The sequence below is a fragment of the Castor canadensis genome, chromosome 5 (genome assembly GCF_047511655.1).
Source record: "Castor canadensis chromosome 5, mCasCan1.hap1v2, whole genome shotgun sequence".
In the NCBI taxonomy this organism is placed as follows: Eukaryota; Metazoa; Chordata; class Mammalia; order Rodentia; family Castoridae; genus Castor; species Castor canadensis.
This window is the reverse complement of record NC_133390.1, coordinates 47977492-47999095: the sequence shown is the minus strand read 5'-3', so window position 1 is coordinate 47999095 and position 21604 is coordinate 47977492. Positions and strand designations below refer to the sequence as shown.

Genomic DNA, 21604 nt, shown 5'->3' with positions numbered 1-21604 from the left:
TAAAACAGCTTGACTCTTCCTAAGATTTTACTTTTGTTGCTGTTTTGCTTGTATTTCCTAATTTATTTCAAATACAAAACTCTCAAAATTTAAACCAGGCAAAAATGTTTAACCAGGCATAGTGGTATATAAACCCAGTTCTTGGGAGACTGAGGCAAGAAGTTCACAAATCTGAGGCCATCCTGGACTACAAAACAAGACCCTATCTCAAGAACAGCAGCAGTCATCATTATCAGGATGTCTAAGAATTTTCTCCTTAAGCTTGCCTTGCTTAGCTTCTTTGTATAAAGTAAACTTTTATTTTTTGAAGTAATGCAAAGCCATTAGTAAGTGAATAACTTTTTTTACTCATCCAGAATTTCAAAACCTGCCATCTTCTTTCTACCAAATTATTACTTATCACAATCATGGTTTACTTAATTGCAAAAGGAAAAAACTTAATTAAACCAGTATATACTTAGATTTCCACAACCAAGTGGTTCCAGTTTGCTACATCAAGACAACACACACCAGTTTCCCACCTGTCAAGTATAACAGAAGCTAAATATACCTTTCAAAGTGACATTTTATGGACAAAACTGTTATGGTAAACTAGATCACCTTATTGGGAATCACCTCCTTTCAAAAGTCTTAAGATGAAGTATTATAAAAAGATGTTCAAAATACCTCAAAAAACTAGCTTATTTTAAAAACACAATACAATCAAAATTTTACTTGTTTCCCTGATAACTAAACATTTCTTGGTTTTCATAAATACATTCACAGAGATTAAACTGGTGATTACAAATCACCAGACAGCAAAAGACTTAATATACATAATTATTTGACAAGTTCAACATATTTAAAAATAAACTAAACATTGCAGTACAAAAATAAAACTAATACTGTTTAGCATAATCTTCTCAGTCTGCATAGTCAATCTTGAGTCAAGTCGATTACAAAGTTTTTTTCTATAAGGTTCTTCAAAAAGAGCTGCTCTGCAGTCACATTATGATACGCATTCTAAAGAAAAATAAAGCAAGATTACCATCTGTTCCAATCTTAAAATATTAAAGCAATGGGGAATTCCAGATGTTAAAAGTTCTATATATAAAGCTCAAATGTTAGTCACAAGTCGCATGGACTGTACTTTCTAATTGTTTTCTCCTTGCTTGTGGGAGAGCCCCTAAAGCCCACTTTTTCTACTTATGCTGGCACTTAAGAGATTTCCTCAGATCATCTGATACACTAAATTGTATAAATCTATAAAAAAAATTAATTTGTAAGTCAAAAGATTTGTTTTTTTTAACTGCACCTGGAACTCATAAATAATTGACCTAAAGATAAGAAAATACTACAAAGCATGTTCAGTTTAAGGTGTCTTTTGAAAAATAATTCTGAGACTGAAAGTGTGGCTTAGTTAGTGGTCCAGCCCTGCAAAAATACAAACTACTAATTTTTGTCCTCAGGAAGTTGTTTTGATCTTCTTTATATGACTAGAAATACCACAAGTTTTGTAGGAGGGGTTTGGGCTGAGGAGGAATGAGCCTAATCTAAAGTCTGTTCTAGGCACTAATTCTTGGCCTATAAAGAGCTGAGGGTTCAAAAGACAGAATTAACATCCAACCTGAATAATAGCACATCCTCATCTTACACAGTATTTGGGCCTAATTAAGTGGTACTAATTTCATGAGATAAATCTGTATAGCAAATGATTCATATTTTAATATTTAAAATGTACAGAAAATATTTTAACCATGTCATTTGTGTACCACCAATCTAAGAATGAAATACTAAATTCCTTCCAATTTGGTCAATTAAAAATCTTCAGAACCAAATCTACCAGTATTGATCTCTATTCAAAATAAATATGATCTAGTAAAAAGGTTTATAACTCCTGACCATGAAGGTTCTTTTACGTAGGAACATTATTCTAGACCATCTTATCTACTTCACTAAAAAAAAAAAAAAAAAAAAATTATGAGCCTAGCAGCACTTTGTAGTGAAACTGTGTATCTCAAACACAGCAGGTTATATTATAGTTAAATAATGCAAATATATCCAAAATAAGTCTTGGTTCCTATATGGGTATGATGATACTTGGCAATAACCATCATGTTCTCCAAAGAGGCTGAGGCCCACAAACTAGGAATTGCTACTGTTGTAAAATGATCTCAACTTGAGCTTTGTTTTCAGCCTTTGGTAGTTCTGAAACCCCATCAAACCCTCTTCCTCAAAACTTTCTCTCAGTAAAATGAGAGGGTAAGAAGAAAAATATGGGCTTTCTGACAGTAAGTTCAATGATTATGTCAAAGTATTTATATATTACCTTAAGTGATAGCTATATTACCTTATTCATCAGAGACATGGTGGCATTCCCATAGTAGTGCAAAGGACTCTTGAGGTCAGAAAAGTTGTATTTGAAGCCAGCTAGGTGAACTTCATGACATATGTGAAATGCCAGTGTAATGGCAATAATTCCTGTTGTTGGGTGTTTGGGTTTCTAGGGGGGAAATGAAAAAAAGTCCAAATGAGATACTTGTTTACAAAACATATTTGGTTGGCCTAGTCTAATAGAAACAGGGATTTCTGAATATATAATCCAGAGAGAAATACTTAGTTAAACCCTCATCATGCCCCAAAACTCAAGTTCCAAATAGTATACCTTACTCTAGAAAGAACATAAATTCTGACTGAAATATTAGAAAGTCTTTCAGATAAAATTTAGCAGCAATTTTAGCTCAGAAGACAACTACCAAGTGAAGGAAAAACTTTTCATGTATAAGGGAGAACATGCTGCATTGTCTTAAAAAAAAAAAACAGCTGGATATGGTAGTACACTACTGTAATCCCAGTCTAAGGGCAAAGACAGAATTGTGAGTTATAGGCCAGCATGGGCTACACAATAAGACCTATCTCAAAAACAAAATAACCACAACGAAAAAAACATAAGTCAGGTTCTTTATGAAAAATGTAAAACTGGGAAATCTTTAAGTAAGGACAACTTGCTAATGGACAGCATCATGATAAAAGGCTTCATAAGGCTTAAAGTAGCTATGTTTAAAATTTCTGATAATTTAATTCTAAGGAAAGACTAATCAACTTCAATGGCAAAACATGGTAAGTTTCTATCTAGAAAATTACAGTGTATATATAGAAATAACTTCATTTGGATCATTTTTACAAAAATGGAAAAACTAAGCATCATATATACATATATCCTGAAAAGTAGTGTGATGGGTGATTGACAGGAGGGTCTCAGCATGCAAAAGTTTTCATTCTCATTGCCATAGCCTTCAAAGACAAAAAAGACCTTAAACTTTTTCCACAATTCAAGAATTCTCATAAAAATTGCATGTGATTATGATTTTGAGGAAGAGAAAGGAAAAAGTAAATCGTGAACTCTAGAAAGTGGCAAGCTAATCTGTAGGTGTAGCTTGTGACCACTACAACACTGCTACTTGCTAGAGAAGGATGTTAGTGTTTGGATTCAAAACCTAGGAGTCATTCACCCTTATTGATCTCATCACTTTTCCTTCTCGTTGCTCCTTTTCATGTCCTCCGATTCCTTTCTTCACACCCTACTAGTCCTTCATCCAAAACTGTAATCATTTGTATAATGATATTTAACTCTTCTCCTCATTATCCACAGAGTCTATATAATCACCTGACAGACTCAACACTGGTGAAACTCAATTCTCCACACCTAACCAGCAGAATAGGGCAAAAGAAAATGTTTGCCTGCTCAAATAAACTGATGACCAAAGTCCCAAGTAAGCATTCAGTATTCCAGCAATCCAGTTACAATTACCTAAATTTCCATTCCTGTTCTCCAAGATGACAATTTCGTAACTTTTTCTATCCCCCAAAAGCTCTAGTCTTCCTACTTTCAGCTGACAATTCAGTCATGACTCTTCTATGAAAATGAAAGCAAACACGAGCTCCATCATCTTCCCAACTCCAAATCTACATCTGAACTTGTGTCTTTACTCATCTTTGTAGTGCTAACTCCTCTTACAATGAATGAGATGTCCCTGTTTGTACCTATGGCCAACCCTTCACTAATGTAATACCCATCTCTTATCACCAACTTTGCCTATATGTTTACACTCTTTCTTCCCTCATCATCCATTTTTCTCTACCACATACAAAATGAACAAAACTTCCTTGACCCTATACCATGTTCCAAGTTTTGCTTGTTTCTTGAGAATTTAGTGCCAGTGTTTCCTCTGTGACCACAGAAATATTTTTGGAGTACGTTATTTTCCTCTGGCTTTCCTGTGATATTTTTAGCAGGGCACGCTATGGTTTGGAAGAATGTCCCCAAAAGGTCCATATGTGAAAGATTGGTCCTCCACGGGGTACTACTGGGAGGTGCAGTGGGCCTAGTGAGACCTCTGAAGGGACTGTGGGAGTCAAATGTCTTCCTCTTTGTGTTTCCTGGCTTGAGATGTGTGCATTTTCTCTGACATACTCCCTCAATGATGTGCCACTTTCACCAGAGGTACAAAGCATGGGGCCACCAATCTTGGACTTGAAGAACTTCCAAAACTATGACCTAAATAAATCTTTCATTCATAAATATGTGTCTCAGGTATTTCACTGGAGTAAAATGAAGCTTAATAATACAGAGTGCTTCTGGCCATTCTCTTTAGCCGGAAAAGCTATGCACTTGTCCTAAAGCCTGTCATTACTCTGGTCACAACCCTGTCCATCAGCCCACCTAGTTAGACTCTTCACTTAAGATGAAGTTATAAGAGATGAACCATTTGGGCTTGCAGGGAGCAGGGGGGAACTCCACTTAATATAATTTTACTAACTCAGATATGGTCTTCAGAAACTACAAAATGAACCATCATTCTCCTACAGTTTTTGAAAGCTCCAAGAACATTCTATCCTGCCTCAGCTAGATCTTTACCTTGAAACATGCAATGATAGATACATACATACCTGATTTTTTGGAAACACTTTTGGAAAATGAAGCAGTTCATAAGCTGCCATTCTGATGATGAAAGGATCTAATATTCTAATTTGATATGGTTTATAGATCAAGTTTAAGGCTGGTTTCTTCCAAAAACCATTAGTGTTCTGAAATAAATATAGAATATAGAATATTGTGGTTGTCTCTTATTTTTTTAAAGGAAAACATACTGAAGGTAATCTGAAGACGGATCAGTTTTGCCAACTTACTATTTTGCCACCCGTCAACAATTCCAGCAGCCACTTTAAATCAAGCGGCTTAAAAGCAATGAGAATTGCTGTAGTGTTGGGATCATTGTGACTGAGATCTGAAAAAACAGATTCTGGATAAAACAGTCGGAAGGTTGTCCTTTTCCCAACTTCTTCTTCATGTCCTAAAACAGGACCATTATTCATTCTGTGGGTAGTAAGATACACAAGATATGTAGACTAAGTGGAGTATGAGCCATTTTCATCACAATTCTCAGAGACTTCAGGATTGAACAAACAACAGCCATTATTTCTGTGCTCTGAAGTCCACAAAACAATTGATGAATCTTTTACAAATAATGATCAAGCAGATAATTCTTTTTCATGAAATAGCTGATCAAAGGAAGTTCACTTGTATTTGAAAACTAATTGTGAAACCAACAATTCAGCCTTACCTCTAGAAAAACTGAAGACCAAATAAAAGAAATAGGAACACAAAACCTCAGAATGCTAGAGTTAAAAAAGACCTCAGAGCACTCATCTAGCAAGTGCAAGTCCCTCAGTTCAAACCCTAGTACCACCACCACCAAAAAAAAAAAAGACTTCAGAGGACAACCACATGAATCATCTTGGGTTTACAGATAAGGACCCTGAAGTTCAAAGAGAGAAAATTTATTTGCACCACGGTCATACAGTCATTATAATGATGGACATGTTTGTAAGCAACTAATAGGGAAGAAGAATCACCATTTAAATTGGCTTGAAAAGCCATCAGACTTGTGCTTTGAAATGAAGTAAACAAAAATTGCTGTATTATACTCAGCACCACCAAATGAATGTTTATTGCTAGAGTGAACTGAAAAAGCATAAAAAATATGCTGCTGCATTTGTGTATGCTAAAAGGCAGAGTTAGACATGTACTATTTATGCACACACTATGAAGGCATGCTATAAAAATGAAATGCTTTGTTTCCAAAACAGTGTACCTAAGAGGATAAATACTGTTTCGCCCTTTAACACTGACTGTAACATAAGACAGTATTAATAACACATGAAATGACTTTCAAAATGTTGTGCCCATGATATTTTACTGTAGGGCTTGCCATTGTTCTAAACCAGAGTTACAGTTATAAACAGAGAAACTTGGGAATGGTTTAAAATTGTTTTATATATAAATTACTACAACTTCAACAAAAATGGGTAATAAACAGAAAGTAGGGTGCCCTTGCTATACACAAACCAGCCTGTAACCTAGCAAATCCTCCAAACACTGCCAGGTCTTCCTAGCATGCCAGTGTGCTAGCTTTCCCACAAAAGGCTATTCATATCTACTCCTAACACACATACTTAACCAAGATGATGACCTTATCTCAACCTTTCATTGAGGATATAAAAATATGCTTATTTTCCCACCTCTAAATCTTAAAAGCCTGCTGGTAGCTGCAACCACAATCCTCGTTCTCCATTACAAAAGATTACCACACTAGTTCTTTAGACCATGTCCTTTTCTTTTCACTACACCAATCTCTTTTTCTACACATTCTCATCAGATTAACAATATTCTCTAGCACTGCTTAGCTTTACAAAAGGAAACAAAACAAAATCTTTCCTTGATTGTGCCACCATCTCCAACTACAAGCTCATTTTCAACTCTAGAACAAAATTTCTCAAGAGTTGACTTCACTGGTTTCTCTATCTCCTTATCTGTCATTCTCTCTTCAATTCTACCCAGTCAGGCTTCTTGCCACATCATGCCTAAAACCTGGTTTTGTCAAGAGTGACAATGAGCTTCAGGTTGACAATCCACTAATCCCCTCTCTGCCCTTGATTTGTACAACCTCTCATTACCATTGGGGCCTGGCTGGTCACTCCATCTGTCCTAAAACACTTTGCTCTCTTGACTTCTGTGATCACTTTCTCCTCATTTTCAGAGGAAAGGCTGGTGGAACCTTTCTATCTTTTTCTCTTTCACTCCTTTTTCTTTGCTCAAGCTAAGTGTTAAATGCTCCAAATCTGAGTCCTGTGCCCTCATGTCTCTCTCAGTCTCTCCCTGGGGACTCTCACCAAGTCCATGGTTTAAATGCAGTTTATAGGTCACTTACCATAAAAACTTAAACCTGTTTGTCCAACTACGTACTTAACTGTCCGTATCTCATGAGTATCTCGAATCTAAAATACTAATACAGAACCCCTGTTTTTCCTCTTAACCTGCTCCTATATTAGTCTCCCCCGACTCAATAAGTGATTCTACTCTCCAACCAATCTCTTACCCTGAAAAAAGGGTCAGAGGCATCTTTGATTCCTTTATTCCCATTACCCTTCACATCTAATAAAACAATAAATCCTGGTAACCGTATGCCTATAACATATCACCAATCTGTCCACTAACCTACTTCTTTTCTATGACAATCCTGTCCTAAACCACCATTATCTCCTACCAAAGTACAGCAACTTAATTGGATGCCTCACTTCTACCTTTATCTCTCACACTGTGCTGCAGCCAGGATATTTTTCTGCATTTATTGCATCAATGTGTTGCTTTAAAAACCTTCAAAAATCTAAACTTCTAACAAAAATTCCAGCATAGCTTGTTCCTTGCCCACCTCACCTCTTTAGCATCTGACTGTACCATTCTCCCCAAGTTTTCTGACCTCCAGTCTCACTAGGTTATCTGACACTCCTCACAAACTCACAATGATATCCTCCTGGGGACCTGCAATAAACATTCTCTTTACCTGGACTGCTCTTCTGTAGTCTTCATGTGGCTGCTACCACATGGTCACTTAATTCCACCTCCCCAAAGTAATCATTCCCTCAGTAAGCTCCTCAACCATTCTCCATCATATCTTGCTTTGATTGTATGTATGACATCAATTATATTTTCTTATAAATTTAATCACTGTTTCCTTAGAATGTAGCCTCCACAGGAAGGTAGAACACTATGCTAATCCATTGCTAGCTTCCCTGTGGCTACAAACATGCCTGGCATATTAACAGGACATAACAAATATTTGCTAAATTGGTGACCTGAAATGTAGGCCTCACTCCAGCCAAAAACAGAGAGAGGAAGTTATATAATCAAGTACATAAATAAATTGAAGCATCTTTTAAAACACAGCTGTGCTAAAATAGGAAACTATATTCTTTTCAATGAACTCTAAGTTAACAAATAGAAAATACATTTACCTTATTATTACATCATAGGAGTCGATTTTTTCCCCTAATGTCTTATTCTTCAAAACTCCTCCATTACCAACCACCACACACTTTTTACATGGTATGCTGTTGGGCAAACAATAAGTGAGAGGTTGAGCAATCTTACAAAATGGAGTGATTCCAGAAACCTGTTCCTATTTTCAGAAACTTCATGCTGACTTTCATTTGTTACACAAGCAAAACAAAAACTAACTGTGTCTTATAGGTCTATAATATAAGATTCAAGAAATAATATTCTATAGGGAAAGTATATTATTATTGCCATCAAATACTAACTCTTAGCAGCTTGTACTCTTTCTCATTTGATTCTTAAACAACCACCAATTGAGATAAATAAGTCTAATAGCCCCATACACAAATTTAGAAATAGGTTCAGAAAATTATCACATAACATTTCAAAGTCACATTCCAAAAAGGTAGATTAGCAGATGGATTAAAACTTTTACAATATAAAAACACTCCTCCACCCAGGGTTCTGCATGTTGATACTGATACGTTTGTTTTTTTTTTTTTACATACACATATATTTTTTGCCAATATTAACAGTTCCTCTGAGAGTCCATCTCTGGCTTTCTGTTGCACCTTGTATGTGTGGAAATGGACAGTTTAGGATCCGGTGGGAAAAGGGCAGCTTTTGTACCCTGCCCAGGCTCACTTCAATTTCCCAAGCATGATCTGGTCCCTGAAACTTAACCAAACAAACTAACAGTTCGCTCTGTTTTCCTGGCAAAGAGGATTAAAGTAGGTCACATAGAGAGACTTCCTGTTGCTAGTTGGGCTCAGCTTAGAACCGTGGATTGTATAGCATTGGCCCTCAGCAAATATGGTCTTGAGCCATCTATCTCTTAGCTCTTACCACCAGCCTATTTGGCCTGGAAAAAAATAACAAACTATGCCCTTCTCTAGGAGACAAAATTACGTAAGTGAAGGCTGTTGAAGCTGTCCTTTTAGGGCCCTCATGATGTGGAAAGTCTAAAGAAAAAACTGTTTCTAAGAACCATGAAATCAGCAATCCAGTTGAACTCAATACCTTAAGGCTTTTAGAAAATTAATGGGTAGTGAAATTATACAAATGTTGTATAATATTTAAACATAGAGACTACAGGAATGCAGGAACTATTTAAGGTCAAGCACTGGCCTTGTCAGGTTAAGAGACAATATACACAATCCTGTACTCAGATGTTTAACTTTCTTACATAGAATTTGTATACTTTATCTAATTATTTTATAAATTTGAATACTAATATTTTAAAAACATTTTTAGTATACTTCAATTTTGGATTTTTTTTTTTTTTTGGTGGTGGTACTGGGGCTTGAACTCAGGGTCTCATATCTGCTAGAATAGCTTAACAGGCACTCTATCACCTGAGCCACTCCACCAACCCCAATTTGGGGTTCTTAACTGTCAAATAGCAAATAGTCATGTCTACATCAGCATCTATTTCATCAGACAAGAACAAGAACTACCAGTTTCACAGGTAGCAGGGATTTTGGGAGGGGGCATAAGAGGTAGGAGAACATTGTCCAATAGAAGATGTGCCCAATACCTCACTTCATAGACATGTCATATTTCACAATGTGTTCTAGGGTTATGTGTTTATTTAAATATGTTTATGAAATTGACCAATCTCTAGATGCTTTAAAAAATTAGCATTATATTAGATGTACAGGGGAGTTTCATTGTGACATTTCCATACTTGCTTACAATGTACATTAATTATTGATTCATTACCTCGATCATTCTCCTTCATCCCCTCTCCCTCTATATGATTTTAAAAACAACTTTGACTTTAATCCCAATTCCTGGAAGCCAAGTTTATCAAAGGCTCTCTACTTTGGGGTCTACTAGCACTATTAAATATTCAAAACTCTCTTTTCTCAGGGATTTTTACCATTATCCTCACCAGATTCATCCCATGAATGCTCTTCAGCAGGGGACAATCCCCACACTCATAGCTTGCTCACTGTTGCATAATCTTGGGGTTTGTTTTAGGCAGAAGCTTTTGAGGCTGGATCCACCTCCCTACTGGGATGTTGGATACCAGAGAAGGAGGGGGTGGCCCAGAACAGAATAATTGAAATCACAACTGTTCCCAGAAGCTAAGCTTCATGGGCCTCAGGAAGGACTATCAGTACCTAGTCTAACCCGCTCCTTCCAGTAAAGGCTGGAGGCAACTCCCCTGTTGAAGGAAGGGTTGCCTTGCCCTGAGCCTAGGTACCATAGGAGCTCTAGTATCCATTCTTTCCTGGTGTCCCCAATTTGACACCAGGCAATCTGACTCCAACTTTACCAAACATACAGGGGCAAGGGCCAGAAGTGAAGGCTACCAGTATGCCCTCATGGCTTACCCTGTATCTCAGCAAAAGACTTGTGAACCATAGGCCCTATCTCTGAACTTGACCCCAGAAGGAGATAACTTGATTCAGTCTCAGACACAGCCAGTTCTATCATGTTGCTTAGCAATGAATTGACAGATTGAATCTTAGTATTTATGGAAGCTTCCCCTCTATCAGATGAGATTGCAGTTGGCCAATAGCTACATCATGATCTAGGGTTAACCAAAGAACATCATGGTAAAAGTATCTACCATCTGTCATACCATATATGCCACATCACTGGTCTCCCCTCAAGCTCATGTTCCTGTAACTCCCCTGCCACCCAAAGACTCTAGTGACCCTTTCAGGCAAAGAAAAGACAGAGTATAGAGTTTGGGCAGATCTCTTCTGCAGGATCCTCTAGGACTAGCTACCAGAAAGGATTATTCCCACTCCAACTCTACCTGCTTATGGTCTTATAGGTCCCAGGAATAAGGAAAAGTGGATAGAAATCATATAGACATTGCTCACTCAAGGGAATTCCAAATCCAATGACTCTTCACACTTCAGTACTATCACATTTTAGGAATTCTTCTAATTTCTTCTCTGTCAGCTTTAAGAACAAGTGGAAGAAAACCTTTACTATAGGAAAAGCTTGCCAACTTCTCTCATAGACAAGGAAACCTTGTCTGAAAACCCAGTTTTCCTCCTGGTAAGGGATCTTGCAAAGATCTATATATTTTTTCTAAGGATCACATATAATGCTAGAAAGTCTTCTGGCAATATCCCTGGACAACAACTTGGCAATCTTATCCATAGCCAGTAACCACAGTTCAACCATGTCTCTGAGAAATATGGAATGGTACAGATGAATCACCAGAACCACACTACTCAAAATTCAATAGAGTCCCCATTTCTCCCAATCAGGACTCCACATTTTATGAAAGGACTGATTCTTACTTGGCTTCATCCGCTTTGCCTGGGATCCTGGCTCCCTCTTCCTCCTCAAGTGTAAAGCAATTATTTTCAGCATCCTTTGGGTGACTGTATAACTTAACCATATTTAATTAACACAACTTGCCTGCACAAATAGTTCAATGAACTGTGAGTCCCGAAAGGAAAGAATAGTATTGTTTATATCTATCATTCCATCTAAACCACTTCCTCATTCACAGGCATTTTAAAAATTACTTGGGTTATTACATTAAGTGCTTTGAGGTCATTTTCCTAATCTGTAGCTACAGAAGCAGGTATCTGTTACTCTGCCCTGAAAACAGGTAAGGAAATGCACATTCCCCAAGCTGCCAGTCAGAAAATTCCAGTGTCTGAACCTGTTCATGGAAAACCTGAACAGCTGCTAAAACAGTAGTAGTAAGATACTCCATTTCCTCTATGTAAAAGTGGCATTTTTCATCAAGTTGGGCAAAGAGAAGAGTCACTACACTATGCAGGGGAAATAGTGACACAACCAATGTAGATAAAGTAAATGTGAATTGTCCATTTCTAATGATCTGTGATGTATCTTCTTTCAAACATTCATTTTTTCCCTTTGGCAGTACCATATACATTAGAACACATCACTGCATCTTCATTTTAACAATTTATGGCAGATCCTATTGGTCATATTCCATATACCTATTACCCCACGTGCCTTGTATCAGAACTCTGCTTTTGTAAGCCTACAATGGGGGTCATATCCTCTACCAGTTGTTCTAGAGGTAGCCATGTGACTCATCCATGGACAATAAAGTACTAGAGAAAGTCTGTTAGATGCTTTTGGAAGAGAGTCTGCCCCCTGACAAAACAATGGTGTGAGTAGAATACTTTCTCTTATCTGCCCCTTTCTTTCTGCTTAGACACTGACATGAGATAACATGAAGTTAGAAGAGCTTCAAGCATTTTTCAACTCAGAGAGAGAACCACAAAAAAGCAACTCTTCAGCCATCACATCACAGAACCACTAATTCAATTCCACAACCAGAGACACTTCATGCATGCAAACAGGTGTTTAGGTTGTACACTGTCCAAATACAGAAGGCATCATTCAGATAACTGCATGAATTGGCACTCTCCAGGGCTGTGCACTCCATAGTCAGTGAAGGCATAAGCAGGCCATCCTGCAAGGTGAAACCACAAACCTGCAGATCTAAATATGGGCAATATAATACATGTTCAAATTTCTCAGTTAAGAACTACTTATAGCCAAAACCTACAAACAAGGAGCTACAGGTAGATAACCAGCTACTTATTTTGGCTCCCTCACTTAGCACCTCTACGAAGTTGGCCTAGTGAGCTGACCTCTATGATCTGTTTTCCCTGTTTTGAAGTAAGAAAATCACTGATGTCTTTAATGTTGTTTATTTCATTGGATGTGACTATTTCCCCAGCATGTGCAGCCTTATTTTTGTATCTTTACTCAACATCTGACGACAGCAGATGCTAGAAAACAGGTAGTAGTTGCACTTGTGCCTTTACCTCATTTGACTCACTTGTTAATGAAGAATGACAACTTTCTCTCCCTCAAGGTCTGCCCATGGCTAAAAATGCTGCATGTAAAGAAACCTTGCAAAACACAGGATGTAAAAGTGAATAACAGGTGTTGATATTCCTTACAGAGTAGCAAACATGTTGTTAAAGTATAATTCCTTCTTTTTAACTCTACTATAGACCTGCTCCTGCCTTGGCTGATAACCAGTCTAACCCCGCTCTTCTGATGCTAATATAAAGGATTCTGCTTGAGCAGCCAGACAGCATTTACAAATCTCCATCCATTTCCCAGCCAACTGACTTGATATAGGTGCTTCTGTTAGGTAAGATATTTAGATGCAGTTACTATATAACCATCAACACTGTAGGACTAAAGCATTCTTCATAAAATCTGGTGTCCTTTCAGAATGCAGTGCTGGTAGTTGGGAGTGGGGAGTTATTTTGAGTGTTTTAAGTGGGAGCTGACGTTCCGTGCAAACAAGATGTCTGTTGCTTCTGGGTGGGAGAGGATGTAGTCCCATTAAGGACACAGCAACATTCCTGGGACCAGCAGGCAGGCTGGTGCTAGGGAGCAACATGAATAGCTAGTAATGGCTATGACCTTGGAATATGGGCATATTTGAAGTATTATTTTCTGTGCTGCAGTTTCCTAAAATATCCTTAATTTTAGTGACATTCATTAAAAATGGTACCTGCTGTTAGCTGGGCTTTGAACAATAGAGTAACCTGAATCTATGAGACAGCAACAGCAGCAACATATAGAAAAGATGCTCTGAGCTCAGATGTTAGACAGTAGAGTTAGTTATCAAATTGATTTCAATCCTCAGAGTGGCACAAAAACATGGAGGCCAGGCAAATGATGGACAATACTAATAAAATGACTGTCGTCCATCATTCATCATGTTTCCTGTGTCCATTTACTGTTTTTAAAGGTGGGCACACAATAAAGTAACATTTTACAGTCCATCTTCCAGCTAGGCATGAACTTGAATCTGAATTCGATCTAGTGGCAGCAAATGTTTTAACAACCAACCAGTTCTTGTGGGGGTGGGGAGAGGGACAATGCGGGAAGCTCTACTTTGTAGGACTTGCCAATTCCCATGATATGAGTACTTCCTCTAAGACTGATTTCAAGCTTCCACCTTGAAGGCACTGAATACAGAGCTAGAAAGAGATGTAGTTCTCATAAGTTGGTACCAACTGAACTGACTCTAGCCCAAAACTAGATATAATGAAGTAATATATGTGATTTCTGGGAGATGTCCTTAAGGAAGGAGGCAAGTCTTAAAGGGTGGGATGTGCCCTTCTTCTCTTCATTCTCTCTCTGCTGCAGGAATGCAGATGTGATTGCTGGGATTCCAGCTATCAGCTACACCATATTGAAGCTAAGGAGGAAACTGTACTGAGGAATGGCCGAATCACAGTAGAGAAGAAGCCTTGGCCTCTGATGATCGCAGAACTGCTGGGTCAGCCCTGCAGACTTCATATATGTGAAAACTATGAGGAAGGGGGAAACTTCCATCTAGTAAGCAAAACTGATATTTTAAGTTTTCCTAATTATTGTGGAATCTATTCAACTGACGGCATCATGCATGCTGTTCAAGATGTCTGAACAAAACTAGTACTTATATCTGGTAGAATCTTACAGGTTTCAGATATTGAAACAACAAAAATGTCTGAAACCTTTCTAAAAATGACAAAGAGGACAAAGGAGAATAAAATGAAGAGAAAATATCTGAACTAAAGAAATGGACTTAAGCTGCTGGTGGGGAGTAGGGCACTCTAGGTAACAAAGGAGAAAGGGTGGGGAACAGTTAGACAACAGCAAAGGGACAAAGTCTTGCCAAGGCACACACAAAGGTCTGAACAACTGTGGGAGAAGGGTTTTGAAAGCAACTAGATGAAGTACAGTTTTGCTCTGAAACAAAAACTAGGCAAAAACAAAACTTCTATTCACATATGCTCAAGAAGTCAACAGAACCTCCCATTTGTAGGACCAAGGATACTTACAAATATTTGCAGATACTTGCTGCAAATATTTAAGCAATAGCCCTTATCACTTTTAACTCAGACATTCAGGCACTGGAGTTAGAGTTGTCTACATTCACATCCTAACTCTGGTATTTACCAACTGTAACAAAATATGTATGATTGCCTAGCCTTGGTTTCTCCCACTTATAAAATCAGAGACAACTAACTGACCTTGAATACAAATATCAAAGGTCTCCACAAAACAAAACCCAATAAATGAGATTAAAAAAAAAAAAAAAAATATATATATATATATATATATATATATATATGTTAGGTCGTGTGTGTCTACACACACACACACACATATATTATTTCTGTTGACATGCAATCAAAATTGAAATTGATCAGGTAGATAGCATGGTTTTAAATTAGATATTATAACAAGCAAAAATAAACCAACACACATTACATAATCCACATTCCAATAATCTGGGTCTTGCCTAGAAGGGCATGTGCAACTTGTGGCCATGGATGACTTTGTTCTTTGCTTCTTATGTTTTTGTTTCCTATAATACACATGTGAACTTAAAAAAATAAAGGTTACTTCAAAAACAAACAAAATTAATAATCTGAGTCCTCAACAGTTAAAAATGAGACAGACCTGAACAAAATGGAACACTGCTCCTCCAGCTACATTCTGTAAACTCCTATCTCTATTTTCCCTCTCTGTCCAATCCCCAGCCATCTGCATCCACCAAACAATACCTCTGTTTTTCAGAAAAAGAGGAAATTCTGCCATCTTCCTTTTTTAATAGAGACTTGATATCTGTAGACCATCCACATTCTCACACTGGCCAAGCCCAGTTCTAAGCCCACCTCTGTAAAATAAGCCTCTCTGCCAAAAAGTCTGTCTTTGGCAATTCCATTTCTATGGGGCTATCTTGATAACAAACTTCTCTAAAAATAAAATTACCTTTATAGTTAAATATGTATATCTAAGTAAGCTATTTGCTTCCTTCCAATGTTATTCTGAATAAAAAGGAAGACAACTGCTCCCAAAATCCAATAGTCAACCTTTTTAACAAATAAAACAGAAAGGATCATTGGGAAGATACCTGGGAAAGTATGGGAAGCAGTCCATGAAGGGAGGCTGTGCAGTGATTAGCAGTGAGTGTGAATTAATTCTTAAACAGAAACAACTTACAAAAGATGTACATGGGTTAAAAATACCCTGACTTGGGACCAGTACTGCTCAATATTAAAACTCTCAGCAAACCTTTGAGCTAGCTGGAAATGCAACTTTTAACTTAATTATGCTGTTAATTTATTTCAAGTGTAACTTAAATAACTACTGTAGGTTTTAGTTATGCACAAATGCTATGGAACTTTCTTAAGTAAATACATTTCACATTTCTTGGGGTATACATATTTGAATTTGGATACATATACTTTGAACTTTAGATAAAGCAAAAAATGAAAGAGAAGCAAGGAAACAAACTCACTTGTCATACTCATCAAAGAGATCACAACTCTGCAGCTTTGAAAGAGCAAGTCGAAAATACTCCGCTAGAAAACAAAGGTAATCATGACTTCTTAGGTACATAGTAAGTCACCTTAATCCCTCCCCCACAAACCCATTTCCAACTGGTATGATCACAAACCAGTTGATTAATCTGTGAAAATTTAGTGGTACAACTGCAATTAGCCCACACTTCTCAATAGGCACATTTAAAATATCAAATGCTATAAAGATACCTCCCCAAAACCAGAAAGAAGCAAGATGCTTAATCTGAAAACCATCATAAAAAATGACTAGTGGCTCAAGTGGTAGAGCACTTGCTTAGCAAGCATAACACCTTGAGCTCAAACCCTCGTACTAAAAAAAAAAAAATTTAAATTTCACAGAATCAGATGGTTCTGAAAATGACACTAAAAGAGAAATCAATAGTAAGTTTAAACCAATTAAATGCTCAACTTCTCCACAAAATAAATACACACACAAGCACACACCCAGGATCAGTTGAAACTGTAGGTCTATCACTTCTTGGGTTTTTAAGGTCTCCCCAAAATGTACAAGTTAAAGCTATATAAAGACAATCAGTACTCAACAAGCCAAGTGAAAGTATTTTGTCATTAGGAGATGGAATAATCCCTAAAAATTTAATGATAATAAAACATTTACTGATTAAAAGAACAAGAACTTACTTATAAAATAAACAAAACAAAACTCACAAGTAAAGTGGTGAAATGGGAAGAGAGGGCAGAAGTTAACCTTCAGGATGATCCTACTAATTCTAAACTAGAATAAAGTACAGCCATCAGAACTCACATGAGTCACATGCAGAACAAAATTAAAATGTAGTTTCTCAACAACAAAAAACTACTTTTTGTATTCATTGATTTTACACTGCCTCAAAAGGAGTAAATATTTAAATTTTTAATTCCTTTGATCCCATCCCAAAATCATATCCCTCCAGAATAATTAGAAAGCAGAAAGATTCAAAGGACTTAAAATTATACAAACATATGGGTCTCATCAAATTTAACAGAGCAGCATAAGAATACTACTACTGACCTGAGGTTCGTATCCCGTAGGGTAAATCAAACTTATCATTACTATAGAAAGAAGCAATCTTTTTAAAATCAGCTGCACACAGAAAAGGATGAAACTGATGAAACCTGGAAGGAAAGGACAAAGAATGATTTTGTCAAATACCCACTATATTTTCAGGCTTTCAAGATGACAACTGAAAATAACTGTGCAATTATTTTATTTTTAAAAAAATAACAAAATTATATTTAAATATCACATAAAATGGGATATGTAATGGAATTAAACACTGGGATGGAAACACTTTCAAAGTAGTGAAATCAAAATTCTGTTACAGTGGGGTTGCAAACAAAATGTAAAGCAACACCCAGTGATAAAATGATAGCCAGGAAGAAACAAAGTAATAAGGATACTGATGTCAGCCCATTCCTAAATTTAAAAGTACCATTTATATGAAACTGTGTCAACTATAAAAAAGAAAAATATATTAAAAGTTAGATGTATCTAGAACTCGACTCTTTCCTAATATCATTAAATGGAGATTTACTCAAGAATAACAACTGTAGGTCTGATGGAGTGCAAGTGGTAGAGCTCCTGCTTAGCAAGCTTGAAGCTCTAAGTTCAAATCCCAGTACTACCAAAAAAGGAAGAATAATTGTGGACTTTTGTCTTGTCACTGCTTGCTCTGCCCTGAAAATGCCTCCCCATCACAACACTCTCTCCTCCTAAGGAGGAAAGTTTGATGAAGGTAGGAATGACCTATTTTCCTTATTTTTAGTGTCTGGCACAGAGTTGACAGTCAACACATGTTTAATAAGTGCTTGAATGAATTTCAGCTCCAAATCAATTTTATAGGGTTATTATAAAGTAGAAAAATAAAGTTTTTATTAGTAAAGAGAAGGAATGGTTCTTAAAGTGTATATTAAAATGTTATTTTCACCCACCGGAAGGACTGGATGCTGCTTAAGAGTTGCAGGGCTAATCTAGTTAATCTTTACCACAGACCCCACACAGGCACCATCTTTCCTGCCACATCAGCTTTGGGCTTAGTCTAAAAACTGCAGGTAGAAATCAGAGTGATCTGAGGCTTCACAAGGCTGCATGACAAAATGGAAATAAATAGCAGTAGAATAAGAATGAAAGAGCTCCTCTTTTATCCTGACTTTGTCACTCAGAAGCCACCAAACGTAGGCAAGTTATAGGAGCTGAAATGACCAACAGTGCATTCAGGTGAAAGAAACCAGATGAGACCAGCCCTTCCAGCCCAGATATGACACATGCTCCACATTCAGGTGTAATTAGTGAGTGACAGCAATCTCAGAGGCAAGCCAACTAGCTAAAGTCATTTCTATATCAGTGTCAATCCTATGTCAGGATCTGCTTTGGGAAGAGAAAGTGTCAGGCCACCTGATTCAAGTGCTTCTAGTCTCTTCCTAGGAAAATTGAACCTTAGGCAACTGCACCAATAAAGGACTCTATTCAACACTTTTGGAGTTGTTCAAAGTAGTAACAATGGTGACTAATATTTGCTTCCAGTCAGATACTGTACTTGGTGACTTACTTTTTATTTCTTAAATATTTGTCAGCATGGTGCAGATCTAGCAGGAGCTAAATAAGTATTAGCTTTATCCATAAAAAAATTACCTTGTATGATATTACAATGTATTATATTACATTAATTATAACATGTTGTATTCCATTACATTTCTGTGATTGCTTTTCTTGCAAAAGCCTGGAAAAGTAGGTAAAGAATATTAACCAACATAGATAAAGAAACTGAAGCTTTGAGAAAGAAAGTAAGTAACTTGTTGGGTTCACTAACCCATAAATGGCAAAGCTGCAATGCACAGGCAAGCCTAATTTTAAGAAAAAGTGTCCTCTTTATAATACTTCAGCTTCTGAGCAGCTTCCTGATTGCTCCTGGCTTTCCTCAATTTCTGAGAAAGTGGCATGCTCTGGGGACTGTCCTCAGAGAACACTGTTCACATGAAAAATGCAAATCTACTTGTCCCTTACACTATAGACTTATATATTCACTAAGCAATCTTGAAAAAGCCCCCTGCCTTTTTTTTTTTCAGAAAATAATAGGCCAGTGGAGTAGCTCATGTGGTAGAGTGCCTGCCTACCAAGCATGAAGCCCTGAATTCAAACTTCAATACTGTCAGAAAGGAAGTATCTTTTTTTTTTAACTAGTTATAGAGTACATTGACTCTAGAATAGCATTTAAGTCTGTAATCTACTACCTATATGTAGTTAATGAAATTAATTTTGTGAGTCAGGACAGCTATTTCTTTAAATGAATAGAAGTATATTGTGTATCTGGAGTAGTAAGGATAAAACATTTTTTTCTTTTTCTTATAAATACAGTCTGTACTATGTCCTAAAGTAAAATGTATTTCTTAACATAAGTCATGATCAAAAAAGCATAAAAATGCTTTTCTAGTTGGGCAGTGGTGTTAACTGAACAAACACTCACACACAGGCTGTGATCTCCCATAGCATGTAATCATATACAAAAAAAATGCGTTTGTTTGCAGTTTTCCCTAGAGATAACTGATATTAAAGGGGTCTTTAGTCCCAAAGGGTTAAGGACCACTAATGGAAAGTGGTCCAAGTAATAAAAGAATTCTGGATGCTTAATGAAAAAATGCTAAAGAGCTTGAACTTGTTTTACACAATTAAACATGCCTAGACTGGACTGTCATTTATTTCTTCTTTTATCTAGAAGAATTCTAATCAGCAATCTGTCAAAGTTGAGGTACACAGGAAAAGAACAGCTGTGGATGGCAGAGTAAACTCTACAATTCTCATGACCATCGTGAACAATCATTATTTACACTGTATGTAAATAATCATTATTTGCATAAAGTTTAAACTTTAGGCAAGGGAAAAGAAACTACAAAATACTAAGATGAAAAATAGCATGAGAACAAGGGGAAAAATAAAACCCTAAAGAACACTTCACTTTTTTAAGATCAAACACAAATAGACCTCTCTAATCTCACCTGTGTGGAAAGAGTACTGGTTTGTTGAGTTCTTCAATGCCTTTTCATAAAATATATGCAGAGTTCTGACTAAAAGCCTAAAAGAGACAGGATATTCAAGATCTTCCTTAAATATATGGTGTCTACTTTGTAGTGCAAGATTTATAGGAAAGGAGTAAACAAATGTGGAAAACATTCACAAATATTTTGAATGTTTTATATGCCATAGACTTTTTTTTTTTTGTATATTTTTACCTCAGGAGAGAGGCAAAAGCTGGCTTCGATAAACAAGGCTGGATCTTGTTTCTCTGCTTCATTTCCACAGGTGGTACCCTAGAGGACAAAAATAGTGTTGGTCAGAAATCAGAACTGGGAAGCCTGCCCAAAGGGAAGCAAATGCCCTGGGAAGCCACTCAGTGCCACCACTGATGGGCTTCCAAGCAGAGAATAAAAATCCTCCCAGCACCCCTGACGTTTGAGAGGATCCTCTCCAAATCAAATGTCTGAGGATTCATGAGTAAAAAGCAAGAGAGTAGAAAATACTCCTTTTTGGGTTCATTGATTAGTGACCCAAAAGCAACTCAAAGGGCAGTGATACAGAGGAATCTCAGAGAAGGGCTACGGTTACCACACTGTGGAAGTCAAACCAGGTTCCATTTTTAGAAACCCTGGAAAGCCTGAGTGACCACGCTCACCCCAAGTATACACGGCTGTGGTCTTCCATGCCACATCTGGGGACACCTACTGACAGCAAATACCACAGAAAAACCTGACCTGAACAGGTTCAACAAATCTTTGCCTTGTGACCCTGGGGCCACAAATCACACTACTGAGAATGGTATCTAACTCTCCTCCAGTCTTGGCACAGGTTAGCCCCTTGTGTGACTCCTGAATGGAGTACTTGTCTCTAAAATTTAAAAGGGTATTG

The 21604-nt window shown here is 37.1% G+C and overlaps 1 protein-coding gene and 1 long non-coding RNA gene across 5 annotated transcripts in view; one reads left to right on the top strand and one right to left on the bottom strand.

The window, feature by feature from the left end:
• Nucleotides 1–327: 327 nt before the first annotated feature.
• The window catches only part of St3gal6 (ST3 beta-galactoside alpha-2,3-sialyltransferase 6), a 56383-nt gene continuing 35106 nt past the window's right edge, over nt 328–21604 (bottom strand). For 3 of the 4 annotated variants that reach the window (XM_020178878.2, XM_020178875.2, XM_074072962.1), the window contains exons 4-11: nt 20932–21009; nt 17717–17820; nt 16644–16707; nt 8335–8430; nt 5170–5356; nt 4930–5067; nt 2330–2482; nt 328–1002 (exon numbers count right to left, since the gene is read on the bottom strand). In XM_020178878.2, coding sequence (XP_020034467.1) covers nt 916–1002; nt 2330–2482; nt 4930–5067; nt 5170–5356; nt 8335–8430; nt 16644–16707; nt 17717–17820; nt 20932–21009 — 907 coding nt within the window. In that variant the 3' untranslated portion in view covers nt 328–915. Of the gene's footprint in view, nt 1003–2329; nt 2483–4929; nt 5068–5169; nt 5357–8334; nt 8431–11211; nt 11481–16643; nt 16708–17716; nt 17821–20931; nt 21010–21604 lie in introns of those variants that run through there. The other variant, XM_020178877.2, reaches the window with a different exon arrangement.
• On the top strand, nt 11458–15439 carry LOC141423231 (uncharacterized). The gene is made up of 2 exons (XR_012447921.1): nt 11458–13490; nt 14501–15439. It is a non-coding gene; the product is annotated as an uncharacterized lncRNA (long non-coding RNA).